Below are 17,978 nucleotides of genomic sequence, written 5' to 3' on the forward strand. Positions count from 1 at the left end.
TGCCCTGACCCTGACCCCAGTCTGCCCTGACCCTGACCCCAGTCTGCCCTGACCTCAGTCTGCCCTGACCCCAGTCTGCCCTGACCCTGACCTCAGTCTGCCCTGACCCCAGTCTGCCCTGACCTCAGTCTGCCCTGACCCTGACCCCAGTCTGCCCTGACCCCAGTCTGCCCTGACCCTGACCCCAGTCTGCCCTGACCCCAGTCTACCCTGACCTCAGTCTGCCCTGACCCTGACCCCAGTCTGCCCTGACCCTGACCCCAGTCTGCCCTGACCCCAGTCTGCCCTGACCTCAGTCTACCCTGACCCTGACCCCAGTCTGCCCTGACCCCAGTCTGCCCTGACCCTGACCCCAGTCTGCCCTGACCCTGACCCCAGTCTGCCCTGACCCCAGTCTGCCCTGACCTCAGTCTGCCCTGACCCCAGTCTGCCCTGACCTCAGTCTACCCTGACCCTGACCCCAGTCTGCCCTGACCCCAGTCTGCCCTGACCTCAGTCTACCCTGACCCTGACCCCAGTCTGCCCTGACCCCAGTCTGCCCTGACCCTGACCCCAGTCTGCCCTGACCTCAGTCTGCCCTGACCCCAGTCTGCCCTGACCCTGACCTCAGTCTGCCCTGACCCCAGTCTGCCCTGACCTCAGTCTGCCCTGACCCTGACCCCAGTCTGCCCTGACCCCAGTCTGCCCTGACCCTGACCTCAGTCTGCCCTGACCCCAGTCTGCCCTGACCCTGACCCCAGTCTGCCCTGACCCTGACCCCAGTCTGCCTGACCCTGACCCCAGTCTGCCCTGACCTCAGTCTGCCCTGACCTCAGTCTGCCCTGACCCCAGTCTGCCCTGACCTCAGTCTACCCTGACCCTGACCCCAGTCTGCCCTGACCCCAGTCTGCCCTGACCCTGACCCCAGTCTGCCCTGACCTCAGTCTGCCCTGACCCTGACCTCAGTCTGCCCTGACCCTGACCTCAGTCTGCCCTGACCCTGACCTCAGTCTGCCCTGACCCCAGTCTGCCCTGACCTCAGTCTGCCCTGACCCTGACCCCAGTCTGCCCTGACCCCAGTCTGCCCTGACCCTGACCCCAGTCTGCCCTGACCCTGACCTCAGTCTGCCCTGACCCCAGTCTGCCCTGACCCCAGTCTGCCCTGACCCTGACCCCAGTCTGCCCTGACCCCAGTCTACCCTGACCTCAGTCTACCCTGACCTCAGTCTGCCCTGACCCCAGTCTGCCCTGACCCCAGTCTGCCCTGACCCTGACCCCAGTCTGCCCTGACCCTGACCCCAGTCTGCCCTGACCTCAGTCTGCCCTGACCTCAGTCTGCCCTGACCCCAGTCTGCCCTGACCCTGACCCCAGTCTGCCCTGACCCTGACCCCAGTCTGCCCTGACCCCAGTCTACCCTGACCCTGACCTCAGTCTGCCCTGACCTCAGTCTGCCCTGACCCTGACCTCAGTCTGCCCTGACCCTGACCTCAGTCTGCCCTGACCCCAGTCTGCCCTGACCCCAGTCTACCCTGACCTCAGTCTGCCCTGACCTCAGTCTACCCTGACCTTGACCTCAGTCTGCCCTGACCCTGACCCCAGTCTGCCCTGACCCCAGTCTGCCCTGACCCCAGTCTACCCTGACCCTGACCTCAGTCTGCCCTGACCCCAGTCTGCCCTGACCCCAGTCTACCCTGACCCTGACCTCAGTCTGCCCTGACCCCAGTCTGCCCTGACCTCAGTCTGCCCTGACCCTGACCCCAGTCTACCCTGACCCCAGTCTATCCTGACCTCAGTCTACCCTGACCCCAGTCTGCCCTGACCTCAGTCTGCCCTGACCCTGACCCCAGTCTGCCCTGACCCCAGTCTGCCCTGACCCTGACCCCAGTCTGCCCTGACCTCAGTCTGCCCTGACCCCAGTCTACCCTGACCCTGACCCCAGTCTGCCCTGACCCTGACCCCAGTCTGCCCTGACCTCAGTCTGCCCTGACCTCAGTCTGCCCTGACCCCAGTCTGCCCTGACCCCAGTCTACCCTGACCCTTAACACCTTTAAGTCTAAACCTTCAAACAGCCCTTTGAAGTTGTGAGGACCGGCCAAAATGTCCTCACTCTGCAGGTAAAAAACGTGTTTCAGTCCTCACTACGTAGCAAGTACAAGTACACACAAGTGTCACTCATCCAGCTGCAGTCCGACTTCTTCACACAATCGGTACCTCTAAAGCACTCGGAGTCCCAGTTCCCCCAGTTCCTGTCCCAGTGCTGATGGTGTTCCAGCAGTTACCAGTCTGACAGTGAAGTCTCGTCGTTCCTTTGAGAGGCCGCCTGAAAGGAATACTACAACATTTTGGGAAATGTAGTTCTTTACTGAGAGTTAGGAGAATATTAACCAATACAGATAACTGTGACTGTTAGCCTAGCGTAGCACAAAGACTGGAAGCAGAGGGAAACTGTTAGCCTCTGTCAAAAGTATAACATCTTTCAGCAGCTCAAACTTGTTTCTCTCATTAGTGGCAGGTTGGCTCTTTCCACCATGGAGCGACACAGTATGGCCAAAACTATTTGGACACCCCTGTACGCACCCTTTTGGGTAGCTCAATTAGTTTAAAACATCAGGCAATGGAAAGAAAATTCACTGACAACTATTTTAAATCTATTTCTTGTTAAGTCAACCCCCCCGAAAAGCCAACCAGGTTCTGGTTCTCCAGTGTCAGACTTCCTGCTCGTTTGTTCTGTTTTATTTCCCAGTAAACTGAATACAGACGTCACCTTGTGCTCTGAGAAACTAGGATGATATTTATTACAATTTAGACAATTCAGACAACCAATCAAGTAAATAATTGGTAGATTAATCGATAATACAAATAGTTCTTTCCATCCAGCTGTGTATTTGAACCCAGGACCTTCCTGCTGTGAGGAGACGGACTTAACCCGTTCAGCTTTATTCACAAAGTAAAAACTAAAATAAACAAAGTGCAGCTGGAGCTTTAAGCTCAAAGACAAGAAGAGTTGCAACAGGAAGTGAAATTCAGGCTCAAAAAACATTAAAATCACTCCAACAGCAGTTCCATATAATTCAGGCTCAGCAGAACACGTCAACAGGCTGGATATTAAAAACTGCTGAATGTTTAAGATGAAACCAGTTTAAACAGCATAAAACATCCGTTTCATTCAGTTTTTATTTTTCTTCTTCTTTTCTTCTGTCATGCTGCGGGAGAGTCGGTTTCTCCTCGGCCGTTACACCGGTCCTTCAAAACAAAAGCTCTACTCTGAACATTTACTACGACGACGCCCCAGTTGGGAACCAATGTGACACTGATGGTGACACTTTTTGTACAAGAGACAGTCTGTTAATGTGCTGTACAGCTTCGGTCCAACAGTGAATGATACAAGTTGCCACAAACAAACCAAACACCGGCTCTAGATGGGCCTTTAGCGTTTTCCGCGAGTTTCGCGGCCACCGTAGTTTCTCCTACACGCTCGGAAGGGGAGGGCGAGGCGAGCGGGATTCAAATGGTTGCAAACTGCAATTTCACCGCTAGATGCCACTAAATCCTCCACGCTGGTCCACTGAACAATGTATTAGCCAATATTAGCGTAAAAATGAGCTTGCCGGCGCTCACTGGTGGACAAACTCAGACTGTTTCTAAATGAGCTCAAACGTATTTGACGTTTCTCTGCTGCAGTTTCTTGTTACTTCAGTGTCCGAATTCCACACCTGTACTAATATATTTGTGCTAAGCTAACATGAGCTGCGTCCGTCCCCTCTTCTGAACTCTGCTTGTGTTGGACCTCACTAATGCTCTTCAGTCTGAACGGGAGAAAATCTACTGCAAAGCCTGAAAACGGAGGGCAGGAGGGAACATTTACCGAAATGTCCAAGTATTGCTTTAAACTTGAATAATGTTTCTGTTGAGAATCCAGCACATACTGAGAAACACCGGACTGGTGACGTGACCGCAGGCTCAGACTGACACTGAGGCCATCGAAGCAAACCTCTTTCAGACCCTCAGTGTTTGCATGTGTTCAATACTGTATGTACCACTAAAGCACACTATAAACTGAAATGATAGGAGCCTGAAGGCAACGCCTGCATTATTACCTGATGCTCAGCATACCGACAGGAAGTACGGGGCCCCTAGGTGGCTGTCTTTTAGCTTTTGGGCACATATTTTGGCCTTCACCTGCCTTATGTGATAACTAGAGACAGCTCCATAGCATCTGAGCAAACTCCATCCAAATATTGAGGTCATGAAATGTAGCTGAAAGCTCGGGGAAAACCAGCTGGATGAACGGACCTTTAGCGTCAAATGTATTTTAGATTTTTTTTGAAGTATTGTGTGATCGTTTCAGGTTCATTGGCTTCAGGAGTTCAAGGGATTTTTGATCTTTTCATTGACAAATAACTTGACAACATTTTTAATTCAACTTTATTCTGCTTCAGTTAACTTTGTCTTTCTGTGCCATATAATCAGCAACAGTAATCAGGCTCGACGTCTACATTAAAATTAGTAAAGCGGGTTTAAATATAGCCTGACTCACAGCTTTCCGGATGGTTTCCTATAATATACAGCCGAAACGATCAGTCGATAAATAAATCAGTCAATCAACTGAAAATTAATCTGCCACTATTTTGATAAGCGATTCATCGTTATAGTAATTTTTCGAGCGCAAATGTTTTGATTCCAGCTTCTCTACTGTAACAATTAGCTGATTTTCTTCGTCGTACATGATACTAAATTATAAATCAGCAACTCGTCCTCTGACAGACATTTGAAGACTAATGTCAGAGCGGCACGAGTAGAGTCAACAAACTGACACATTAACGCCGGCCTAAAGTTGGCTAACATTAGCCACCGTTCGCTACCGGTCAAACCAGACCAAGTGAGGCATTAGTTCGTGTCGGTGTGTTGTGGCTGGACGGTTTAGACTGACAGCCTGTCTGCAGCTCCGTGTGATGATACCGTTCATGGTAGCAGGTAGCAGGTATGGGCTGGCATGGCGCCATGTGTTGGAGGCCCTAACGTGCTGTTCTGTTGATCTGTTTTGAAATGCATTTGTTAACATTTAGAGCAGAAACAATTAGATGATTGATTCGTCGATCGAGAAAATTAATTGATGCCTTTTTTTTTTAAGCACAATTATCGAAATGACGCTGGTTTCCTGTTCTAGTTTCAACTGAATATATGCAGATTTTTTTAAGTCATCTGTGGTCGCAAACTTAACATTGAACTTTTGAGTTTTGGACTGTTGGTCATTTGAAGACGTCACGTGGACTCTGAGAAACTGAGGTATACACTTTGTAGTATCTTCTGCAGATTAATCGATAATCGCTACAGCTGTAATAATGTTTGTTGTCCATATGCTTTATCAGATGTTATATCAAAAGTTCCCTCAGTAGACTCCAATCAAAATCTAGTTTTAAGGCCTTTTAAGTTTATATTGTGCTAATACGGTGCATTTCACTAAACAAATGTGTGTGTGTGTGTGTGTTGGGGGTCATTGGGGGCCCACAGCACAGGTTTGCCCCGGGGCCCCTGTAGCGGGTTAACCCGGCCCTGAGCGCTGCTGCAGATAATGATGTGCATTTGAATTTTGCTGCTCTAAATGAACTCTGTTAACGCTGAAGTGAAGCTGTTAGTTTTTAATAACTTGAAGCATTTCACGGGACCACTGTAACCTGCTCCGGACCTGCTGTCCTTTAGAATATCACTGAATTTTACACTAAATACTGTGCTGTATATTTGAGTCAGATGTACTATAAAGATGTAATTATGTATTATAGAAGTCTGGGATGCTTTATTGATCCTGGAAATTAACTGTGTTGGCGGCGTCAGACTGTAAAACTGTAGCTAAAAGTTAATTTCCTGCCCTGATGTGTGAACTAAACTTTGATTTTTCTGTCTGCACCACTCCTCGTGTCGGGATATCAAGGGACAGTGTGTTTTAATGTATCAGATGTTTTGTATGTTGATAGAAAAACTGCCTCGGAGATCGAACCCTGAATTTATTCAAGACCAAACTTGAAGCCGATGTCTTCCTGTTGTCCTGTCCTTACCTGTCTGTCTACCGCTGACTTCAGATCTGTACAGAGAGCAGATGTGTGAGACTCTTGACAAATAAATAAAGCGTCATTTGTGTCACATTGATATCTGTACTGTTTCTTATTGTTACCGACAGCTTTAGCCCACCGCAGAGGAGCACGGTCAGCTGATGAGCCGTCCTGAGAGTCTGAGTTCAGGCTCACCTGAAGAATAATACGTCCGTCGCTACTGAAGAGACGGACAACACAATATTACACAGACACGGGGCGGAGCGGGGATTCAGACATGATAAAGGGAATACTAAAAATTAAAGGTGATCTTCTCTTGGCAAACATTGAGGAATATAATCTGAACTCCAGTCGAGTAAAAATGTTTCAATATGATCAAATGGCATCGAAATCATTTAGACTATCTACACTAAGCTTATAACAGTTAATAAAGAGATTAATAAAAGTAAAACTACCAAAATGTAAACATACTGCATTACAAGTAGAATGTCTGCACTCGAGGTTTTACTTCAGTAAAAGTACATTAGTATTGTCCACAAAATGCACTTCAAGTACCAAAAGAAACGACCCCAGTGGGTCTGTGCTGTACCCACGGATCAATACTGATGCATCATAACATGTTACTGTAGGAAGTGCTCCAGGTGGAGCTGATCAACGTCTGCAACAACGCTTTCATGAGATCTGTTAGATGCAAAATCTTAATGTGCAGAGGAACCACTAACTAAAGCTGGCAGCCACACGTGATGGAGCAAAGAGTACAAGGCAGCAGAAAATGGAAGTACTGTAATAAGTACACAGCTGTACTTTTTAACAGTACTTGAGTAAATGCACTTAGTTACTTTACACCGTTTATTTCCTCGCAGAGAAACGGGGTCGTCCCGCGGAGGGGCGAGCCCCCCCCCCCAGCTCGGATTAATGAATAACGATGCGTGACAAGTTTAACCAAATGACACGACGAGAAGAAACGCGCGTGTCTAAAACGCGCTCACCTCTGCAGGACTGTGACTTAAGAGCTCACACGGATTTACTGACTTTAATTGACCTGGTTAGGACAGTTACCTGGCTAACCGCACACTAGCTGTTAGCCGTGTGTTAGCCTGGGAGCTAACTTGGCAATAGTCCTCTAGATGTCGCTGCAGCTCATTCTGGAATAACCTCCATCTGCATTCGGACAGCGTAAATATGGCAAATAATAAAAACACACACACAAGTCACACATGTTCAACCAAACATACACCACTAAAAAATAAAAGTAGACAAAGAAAACCTGGCACGCCATCCGTTTGACGTTTTCCCGTAGCGCATGCGCCTTACTCCGCGCCCCTGCAGCACAAACATGCGCGCGCAGCCCGGATACAAAGCGGAGGCGGTTCAGCCGACGGTTAGCCGCGAATGAGCCGCTGTTGGTGAAACAAAATGTCTGACTCCGTTTGTGGTGGCGACAAACGTTAAATCCCAGCTGTGAACAGACTTTTCTGGATGTAATGACGTTTGTAACTAGCTGGTTATATCCTGTCAGTTGGCCCGTCGCTGGTTAACTACTGGGCTCAGGGTCATTAACCAGCTCCCTACAGCCAGATCATGTCTGCCCCCCCCCCGACTCTCTCTTCCCTCTATGTCGGTAATGATAACGTACATAACAAGCCAAGCGCAATAACGCCGACATTTACGCGGTCGTCCGGTCTGTCCGCGGGCTTCTGGCTCGGTGGACTGTGACAAAACCAGCGGCCGAACATGGCCGCCGAAATGCGGGATCTCGGCTCGCGAGTCTCAAAAACAAAGCCGTTAAAAACACATTGAAGCGGAGTGAGTCCCTTTTGGGAAACGCCGCCATCAATTACGGTCCTTAACACCAGGAGCGAAGCCGGGGGGGGGTGTCACGTCCACAACCGAAGTTAACCACTTCGTCGCCGTAGTGAGCTAAACGGCTGTGTTCCGGTTTGTTCCTGGTCTTTAAACAAATCGCACCGATCACTAGCTTCGGTCTCCCTTCAGCCGGTGCGTGTATCTGGCTGTTCGGGGGTCGACGCAGGAACTGGTTCCCATATGTCGTCGTAGTTTTGCCCGTGCTGGTGTGCCGGACGCATCCCCGCCAGCCCCGCGGAGTCCATTTTACTCTGCTGGGATTCAGTTATATCCCGGTTTGACTAAAACTGGAGATACCGTCAGCTTTTTTAAACTGAGCGGCCAGCTCTCGGTCTGTCTAACCTAACCGGCCGCGGCGTCCGTCCTCAGCACCGGGGCGGCTTTTATAGTCCAATAAACAGTCCAACAGGTGGAGGTAAATCTGCAGAACAGGAGGCGCCGTCCCGCTGTCCCCCCCTCCCCGCAGATAACGGACGGCAGAGCCTCCGGTGCCGCCGCCGCTGACAGTCGCCGGAACGAGTTTTGAACCAGGTGGCGGCAGCAAGATGGCGTCCGAGGCTGCGCAGTACCGGAGAAGACGAGGACGGGCGATGACGTTTCAGTGTAAGGACACCGCATGCAGTTTCCCCCCCTCAGTAAGAAAACATCCACGGTGTCGATGGGGGTTATACAACGGAATAACAGACGCTAACGCTCGGATTAATGTTACACCGTCGAAATACTCGATCCGTTCGACCACGCAGAAGGTAATCCGTGTGCCGTTATCAGAGCACATGGTCGCAGTGTGTCAGCACGGGCCGACCGGGAGGGTTAGTGTTTAATGGTAAGCCATTACTGGGCTCAGCATCAGGCCTGCTGCTGCTAGCTAGCTACACTCTCTTTGAGGGTCACATTCAGCCTAATGCATCCAAAGTCTAATATTTCGAGGTGGAGCTGATCAGAAGTGGTTATAGATTGTCACAAGATCAATTTTCCTGAATTTAGCCAAACTAATTCTATTTTTCATCAGGTTAAGTTCACATGCCGCTGGTAAATGCCAGCATGCGTATCGGTTTAAGCATGCATTGTGGAGGGATATTAGTAATAAAGTCAACATTTACAGCAGTTGGTAGCAGATTTTGGTCACGGGGCAAACCAGACTCCAGCTGGACTTGGTGGGAACGGTTCGGTGTGTTGTGGCAAACATCGGGTTGGTCCCCTTTGGGAGTTTACTCACTGCTGCGTGATAATTGGTCCTTAAAACATGCCGGCTAGCTAATATAAATGACTGTGTAATTGACAGTGCACATTTTTAAAATGGGAAGCAGGCGGTGAGCGTCGAGCCGCAGGAACGCAGCGCTTGGCGGGTTGGTGTCGTAAGTTCACCGGCTCAAGGTTTCGTTTTCTCCCCTGAAAGAAATGGATTTTACAGTACGTTAAGTCTGACGCTAGTCTGCATTGAATTGTTACACTTAAAAACACTATTTGTAACATTTAAAGCTGCATTAAAAAAATGTGGCCACTAGGGGACAAACTCGCAGCAGCAGAGCCCTGCTAACCCCGTCATGTACTAATGGCTAACATGTTAGCAAACAGTTGCCTACCTACACATCTAGCAGAAACTGCTGCATGTGCTGCCGACCTATTGAGCCCCTTTCAGACATGCAGCTTGTTATGTAAATGTTGGAAATATTACATGTTAGTCTCATGTTTGAAACGACTCCACGGTTAAGTTTTCATTAAAAGTTGCGAATCTAACGAGGTCGGATCTGTAGCGTTTACATGGCACAAGTGGGAACTGAATGCGGACGATAATGTAAAGGCTACAGCAGCATACAGTTAAATACACACAGAGAACGTGACTGTGCTTCTTGTTCCCCCCTTCTTAAGAGCACTGTAATAAATATGTCATTGAATAATCATTTTTTAAAGATGAAAGACTGTTAAAGGAGCTGTAAGCGACATTCACTGCCACTAAATGCCGCACTAGAGCAGCAGCATCTCAGACCAAACCAGATGGGCGCTACAGCCCACCAGACTCCACTGAGAAAAACAGTCATTTTACCTGGCAGATCATCGTAAAACACACGTCTTTCAAACTGGACAGAAGCAAAATAAAACTCACCAAAACCGTCTTGGTTAGTCTTTCCACTGTTCCAACAACCACCAGCTCTGGTTCGGTCGAAATAAATCCTTAATTCACCGAGTTAGATGAGAAAAGAAACAGCTGTTATATCGCTCTGCTCACAGCCAGCAGTTTCACAGGGACGGACTCATGTGAACTAACCTGAACTTGCGTCCGGACCGGCTACCAAAACAAAGAACAGAAGCTGCGATGACAACACACACAGAGGGGAGTGTGACGTCATCCTCAGGACGCCACCATGTCTTTACGTACCAAATAGGTGTTTGCTGCCGTATTAATGTTTAAAATCTCGAATACAGAACCTTTTTAAATAAATTACAAAACATCGTGAATGAGTAAATTTTAAGCTGTTGAGATTCTACTCTCGTCAGATCAGTCTATAAAAATGTGCTGCACAATGTATGGTGCGGGACAAAAGAGGAAAAAAACTCAGAAAATCAATATAATTATCAGACCATCAAAAAAAAAATGCAAGCAAAAAGAAGTCATTTGCTCTGCTCGGTCACTGTCAGACTGAAGGCTATAAAATAGGCAGCGGAAGAGCTAAATAATGATGATATGGATGAGAAATTTAATCATTAATCTACGGAGTCGATGTGTTTATTGGCTCGCAGTGGTCATTGATTAAGCCACAAGGAGTAAACAGTCATGGTACAGTCAGACAGCTGGACAGTAAAATTTAAAATCACTTTACATCATTATTTTCCATCTCACCATTGTTTGCTGACAGGTGGCGCTATGCAGGTGCCAAATGTTGCGCGAGCAGCAGCTCTGTAACGGCCCTGTCACGTTTGAATAAAGCCACTGTGCAATATTTACGCAACGGACGTGTTTGAATTCCAAAAACTATATTAAAAGAAAGATTAAACAAGCAATGTTACAGAATCCATGTGTGAAAGGGGTTTTAAAGTCTGCTTTGTATCAACCAGTAGAATATCAGTCCAGTATTCACTCGTCTTTCCTTGCTTGGTTCACCAAATATCTGGCCTACTTGCCTTGCTGGATGTTAGTTGTTTATCGCGACACTTGTTTATGTCAGCAGTCCCACATTTAGCGCCGGGCAGGATGTGGGTTGTATGAGGCTGTTAACTGGGATTAGCTGCCCACAGTTTTAAATGGGGGAGTCAGTGAGAGCTGGAGAGACTCAGCCATAAACGCAGGCCTACAAAATAAGTGTTATGTTGAAAAACATGTTTATATTTTCAAACTAAATACAGCTTCATTGAATGGGAAGGTTAAGTGAGAGTTTGAGCTTTGTAGTGTCATATTGGATCAATTCAGCAGCCGCGGTGCTGTGTCTCGTTCCCGATTGCAGCGATTTAAGCGATTTGTATTTGACAGAAGAGATTACAGCAGTACAGCGTCACATTTCACCCGTCGCAGCACAAGACCGATTGGTCATAGATTATCAAAACATATTGTGCTTTTTATTATATACCTATATATTTGTGTTTACGTTCTTTCATTCACTTTGTGATGTAGAGCGACGACGGGAAGATTGACTTTGTCTCATTACTGAATAGAAGACTATTGCCATACAATCAGTAGCCAAAGTAATCATGTTTACATTCTTTCATGATTTTGCTGGATGTGTGCAAAGCAGCAGATTACTGAGTCTTTCTTCAACTTGCTTCATGTTGTCGTCACTCACCAATCCCCCAACTGGCGTCAGAAACTTGTACAGTGGCTACATGTGTATGGTCTCTTTCTATGTCGTAACTCTTAACGCACAACTACGAATTCCTCTTAAGTGTTCTGAATATCCACACTTCAGATCCACTCCACATATCAAACTGAGGAACAAACACAGTATCTCAACCAATTAATGGTGGTAATATAACCCTATAGTATGGCTCAGTCATGCAGGGGCCTCCTGTAGTTCTGTGTTGAAGTTATTCTTAACAGAAAAACTTCAAATACAAATTTACTACAGGTAAAATATTACCAGAAAGGGCATTATGGATGACATTTTGGCCTTGCCTCTGGGGGTGATGTAATCTTAAATCACAGTAACGGTATATATCATGATACAGTAATAGGTCACATAAGGAAACCAGCTCTGATCTGCTACATAGCCTGCCCCGAATATATAGCAGAGACACTAAGCAGTGTTTCCCCTAGGTTGACTGCTTTTTTTTGTTTTTTGCTAGTCACCATTATTAGCATAAAGGGTAACTACACCCCCAAACTTGCCTAGAACCCTTCCTCCCAGCATATGTAAAAAAATTCAACAGGGGAGTGAGAGCGCAACAACTGTAGGAGGTGTGGCCTTGTGGCTACGTAGCGTATGACCCGGAGGAGAGCTCACTGTAGCATGGACAGTGACGCAGAGGTGGTAGTCAGTCATGAGAAGCTAATGTCAAGATTCCTTTTGTCCTAGCTGAGCTAGTGGCTCTACTACGAGAGGCTCTTGGGTGTATGTTTACTGTTAATCAGTAATCTATGCTAACAGTACAATCTAACTACTCAATCACTATACTCAATCCACTCTACACAGTACTCCTCTCCACAGTATGCAGAGTCGGGAGACATTGGTTTTATAGGAGGGGGCAGGGAGGGGGTTTGGTTGGTTACGAAAGCTGCCACCTTATACGTCACCTTCTGACAGAACACCATGGTTGAATTTCAGCATTACGTAACATGAGGACTTGTCGTCAACTCGAGTAACGTTCACTTTACCCGTCTCTCTTCTGCTCCGCTCTGTACGTGTGAGCCCCGCCCTCGGTGAAACACAGGCAGCAGAGGACAGGAAATAAACTAGCGAGACCATAAATGGCAGCAGTACACAGTAAAGACTCTCACACTGAGCTGAAATTAAACGAGTGCACATAAATTAGTTAAATAACATAAATAAAACATTTTGTTTCTTTCAGGGGAGGCAAGGGGTCCCGTTGGGGAAAACACTGCTAAGGGATAGCTCCTGCGGTGGAAACGGTATTCCCAAATATCCACCGGTGGACACATTTCTACTGTTGCACGGTATATACCGTCATATCGCTCAACCCTACTTGCCTCAGTTTTTTCTTTGATGATTTGCACAATGTCAAATAGTTAATGAAAGTTTATCATTTTTGTTTTTCAGGATGCTGTCTTGAACCATCATACAGATGTATAAAAAGCAGGATCCTTCTGCCCTTTAGATGTCTGGGACCTGTTCATGGCTTCTAAGAAGAAGCAGAAAGGAATGGTGTACCATCAGGAAGGGGCAACCACCCCTGCAGCAGCACCTGCAGGGGACCATCTGCCTGCATGTTTTGTTGTTCCGAAACCAGGGAAGGCAAGCGAAGGTGGGATGGAACAAAGCACCCGTGTAACTGATGTAGAGGCAGATATGATGGGTAAACCTATTATGTACCCATCAAAGGAAGCCATCAGGACCTCTGGTGGACTTCCTGCCAGTTCAAACCCTCAGTCAGACAACCTCTCACCTGACAGCATCTGCAAAGGCATCAGAGTGACGCTGGACAACAACAGCATGTGGAACGAGTTTTTCAGATGCAAAACAGAGATGATTCTGACTAAACAAGGCAGCAGGATGTTCCCCTACTGCCGCTTTCGCATCTCTGGCTTGCATGCATCTAGGAAGTACTCTTTGATCATGGACATTCAACCTTTGGACAACAGTCATTACAAGTGGACCGGCAAAAGCTGGCAAGTTGCTGGAAAGGCAGAGTGTCATTTAAGGAGTCCACCATTCGCTCATCCAGAGTCCCCGTCAACGGGTCAACACTGGATGCAGAATCCAGTGTCCTTTTACAAACTGAAGCTCACAAACAACATGTCAGACCAAGAGGGGAACACCATCTTGCATCCGATGCACCGCTACTTGCCACGACTGCACGTGGTCCAAACTGACAAAGCTGCTAAAGACATAAAACTAGATGGTCCCAATGTTGTCACATTCACTTTCCCCCAGACTGAGTTTATGGCAGTCACTGCTTACCAGAACTCACGGTTTGCTCAGCTTAAAGTTGAATACAACCCGTTTGCTAAAGGACTGAAGGAGGATGGCTCCAGTTCGTGGGGCCTAAAGCTGAAATTGAACTCTGGCAAAGATGGTGGCACGACAACCAAAGAGCAACATCCTGTGAAGAAGAGCTTGAAGTCTTTGCTCGCAAACCATAAACCTAGAAGCTCAAAAACAGTGGACTCAAAGCCTTCGGTGTCAGGTGAACTCCAGAAAAATTCCACTACAAACAAAGATCAGTCAGCAGCCAAGGTCACTGGGGAATGTTCGTGGTAAGAGTTCTACTTTGACAGTGAAGATGGCATGCTCTTCAAATTCTTTGTACCCAACATCATGTTTGCAAGACAGTACAAAAATGAAGACCAACTTCTAAACATACATTGGCATATTTCGGAATACATTCAAGTCTTGTTTCATTATAATCTGATGGTATTTTGTTAGCTACTGCATCTCTTGTGCTTCCTATACTCTTCACCAAATGTGGCTACATATATCTCAGCTACATATGTCTCACCAGTTTTATGTAAGATACAACTTTGCACTATGATGGGTATCTTTGCATATCCTTACTAATGCCCTGTTCACACATACAGCTTGCAAGCGCCATTGGTTGTCTCGGGGGTTGTTGCTCCGGCACTCCAGAGTACATTTGCATAAAATTGAACCTTTCTCAACTTCTCCAGGTTGCGCCACAGGGTCTTGAATAGCGAGGAGAGATGCCAATATGATTTTGGAGCTTCCGTTTGCAATGAATGGCAGCCTGTCGCTTCTCTAGTGTTAAAGTCCTATGTGTGAACCAAGAGTAGTAGACATTAACCTGATGCATAAAGCTTGGCTGTGATTGACTAATGTGGGTATAAAGTTGCAGCACCTAACAATGTTGACATTTATTTGATTTTATAACTTATTGTGTTGTTGCTTGTGAGTTTACCAGACAGTATGTCATAGTTTAGTTCTACAGTATATCAAAAATGTATGACAAAAATGACTCAATAATACTGTCACTAATGTGATGTTTTTATTGTTTGATTTCCTTCAGCAGCAATTCACGTCCAGCTCAGAAGTTATTTTCTGAACTTATTCGGGAGGCTCACGTTTCACTGCAAAGATGCAACCTGGAGCAGCTGGGCATCAATAACAGCACCTCTCACAGAACTGAGCAAACTAACACTAAAACCACAGCTTTGAAAAACAACGTACAAGATGTTCCCAAGAGGGACAGTATATCTGTCAAAACACATAGCGAAACATCATCTGCAAAGAAAGGTGAAACTACAAAGAGGAAAGTTAAGGAGCACAACAACCTTTTGAATTCATTGAACTGCAAGGACAATGTTAGGACAGATTGTTCTGAGGTCATTAATGTTGTTGCTGCTTCAGCAGTGTCAGAGAACTCCTCTGTGGACTCAGACCACCAACCTAAGCACGAAGCCTCATCAGAGGTGAAAGTAAAGCAGCAGAAACGGCCTCTTCCTCTGCCTCTGCCAGCCCTTGCTCTTTTTTTGAAGCAGCATTCAACAAAATCTAAAAAGGCCAAGAGCAAGCCGTATTTTCCTCCCCCAGCACTCCCACCTGAATCTCTATCTGAATCACAGAGTTCTGCTGCAGCTTCTGCATGTCCGCCTTCTGATCACGCTGGCAGTGCAACTGGTCTCTCGAAGGATCTCACTTGTGATATCACAAAATGCGACAACCAGGCCTCCGGACGTACTGGTGCACATCTTCATCCAGATGAAATGGTTTTTAGTGTACCTGGACAAGCAGTTAAAACTGCCCATCAGCCTTCCAGTCCATCATGTCCAGATGCTGTTGCCACTACAGATCCAAAGGGACCAAGAACTGATGATTTCTTGGCTTCCATTTCATTTGGTGAAAGCCCAGGCCCGGAGCCGGCAGTACCAGATGTAACACCAGTTTTACCCAACTCGCATCAGCCATTTTGTACCCTTGGGACGTCTATATCCACCATGTACTCAACTCTTACTACCTGTTCTGCATCTCCCATTTTGTCACCACCCTTTGACACAGTGTTACCTGCCCCAAACTCGCCACAAACACCAACCATCACAGAGTCTTCGTCACTACCTTCAGACTACCCCACCATGAAGTCTGATTCTTTGCTCCCTGACCCCGAGTGTTCTTCTTTTGGCTTTGAGCCTTTGTCACCTGCAAGCTCTCCAGAACCTTTACCTTCCCTGCCCACGTCATTAGCTTTAGAACTAAACTCCACTATTTCTGAAACAACTCCAAAAGCAGTACCTCCTGAAGAGTTACCGCACGGTGAAGACTCTGCCTCTGCCGCATGTGTGTTTAAATGGCATACAGTGTTACCTCCACCCAAGCCGTACATAGACACTTCATTCACACCATTTCAGTCCACACCACAGCCTCTTCCTTTAGCTTCTGTTACGTCACCTTTGTTGCGTTCCGAGACTCCCTCCGACCCTGAACCACAGACTCTTGACACCTCCACATCCACGCCTCCCCCAGATCCTGCTCCGTCATTTCAAGAAAACGAACAGTTGTTGCCCTTCCCTGCAGAACTGTCCCCCCTCGCACTTCAGTTGCCGCTGTCTCCAACCTTTTCTTCATTAGACGGAGAGGGATTGTCACCCACGCCTTCCATCGCTGACCTTGTGTATTTTTTCTCCACTGATGATGACCTTGGGATGGGGGTGGAGTTTTCAAACACAGAGACAGTGGCTGTTCCCTGCCCACCTCCAAATACAGTACAAGCAAATGCACATGAGCCTTCTCAGCAGGTGCAACCAATCCAAGCCAACAAACCCTCCAAGCGCAAGAAGAAGTCCCAGCGGCGAAAGCTTGCTAAGACAGACATGGATCAGGAGATGGATGACTCCACCTATGCTAGCATGCAGCCTAACCTGGAGGAAGTGGAGGAGCAGTTATTTATCTCGTTCACATCAAAGGTAAAACTAAATACAGTGAAATGTGTTTTCAGTAGACCACGTCAGACTAAATGGTTGTGGTGGTGTGACACTGGCACGCTGTGTTTGTGCTACTTCCTCACAGTCACATGTTAGAGAATACTTTCTGCATATCTAAACTGATTTTGAGAGAGTGTATGCCAGATGTGCAGTTCCAGTATTAAGCCTTGCAGCCAGTTGGTCCCAGGGGTCTGTCGTGGTATTGCAACGAAAAAATCCCCGGCAGCCCAAAAATTATTTTCCCCGTAGACAACCCTTTAAAACAAACATCACGTCCAGCTGCCAACAAGGTCAATTATTACTCTTTGTGTTATACATTTTTAATCCATGCAGGTTTTATATATGTAAAACTTTCCCAGAGCCTAGAAAAGTGTTTTTTTTTTTGTGTGTGTGTGTGAAGTCCAATGTAAAGTCTATGGGCCGAGTGGACGAGGCCTGTGGGAAAAACGCATAACACGAAAGCAAACCCAGCAGCCAGAAAACTTTTTTTTTTGCTTATATGCGCCGGGTGAGCAATTTTCATTCAAGTGATTGGATGCCATCTTTGAGTCTGGTATCCAGTTCTTATAATACATCCACGAATTCGCCAGGCCGAAGTTATCGGCTGATATTAGCTCATCACATACAAATGCATACACGTATAAACGTACACAGAGCTGGGCCCCGTGTCCTCTAGTCTGTCATCACCGTTCACTGAGCTACAAGTTGGTTTCAGGTAATTTAGGTTAACAAACAGACGCAGACAGAAGCTAAAACAAAATACATCAGGGATGTGGGTTATCAGTTTTTGTACATCACAGTCTCAACAAAACAGTTCCTCTCTATCTGCAGCAAACCAATGTTCTTGCGTTTCCCTCCTCCTCTCACTCTCTTCTCTTTCTCTTTTTGGCGTCTGCACTCTGACGGGCTCATATTAGATAAGACCCGCCCTCATGACATTCAGCAACCAATCAATAGGACAAACGACAGCCTGTGACCAGTCACTTTCACTTACACTATCAATTGATCCGGGTCCCATTATAAAGTGTTCATTGCAACAGAAGTT

General features: G+C 46.9%; 1 protein-coding gene across 1 annotated transcript in view; it reads left to right on the forward strand.

Annotated features, from left to right (window-relative positions):
- Positions 1-1,402: 1,402 nt before the first annotated feature.
- Positions 1,403-17,978, forward strand: part of mgaa (MAX dimerization protein MGA a) — a 43,872-nt gene continuing 27,296 nt past the window's right edge. The window contains 4 exon segments of the mRNA XM_044167071.1: positions 1,403-8,716; positions 12,892-12,997; positions 13,101-14,257; positions 15,025-16,915. Of these exon segments, the coding sequence (XP_044023006.1) occupies positions 13,176-14,257; positions 15,025-16,915 (2,973 nt within the window). The 5' untranslated portion in view covers positions 1,403-8,716; positions 12,892-12,997; positions 13,101-13,175.

The sequence above is a fragment of the Siniperca chuatsi genome, linkage group LG15, assembly GCF_020085105.1.
Source record: "Siniperca chuatsi isolate FFG_IHB_CAS linkage group LG15, ASM2008510v1, whole genome shotgun sequence".
Classification (NCBI taxonomy): domain Eukaryota; kingdom Metazoa; phylum Chordata; class Actinopteri; order Centrarchiformes; family Sinipercidae; genus Siniperca; species Siniperca chuatsi.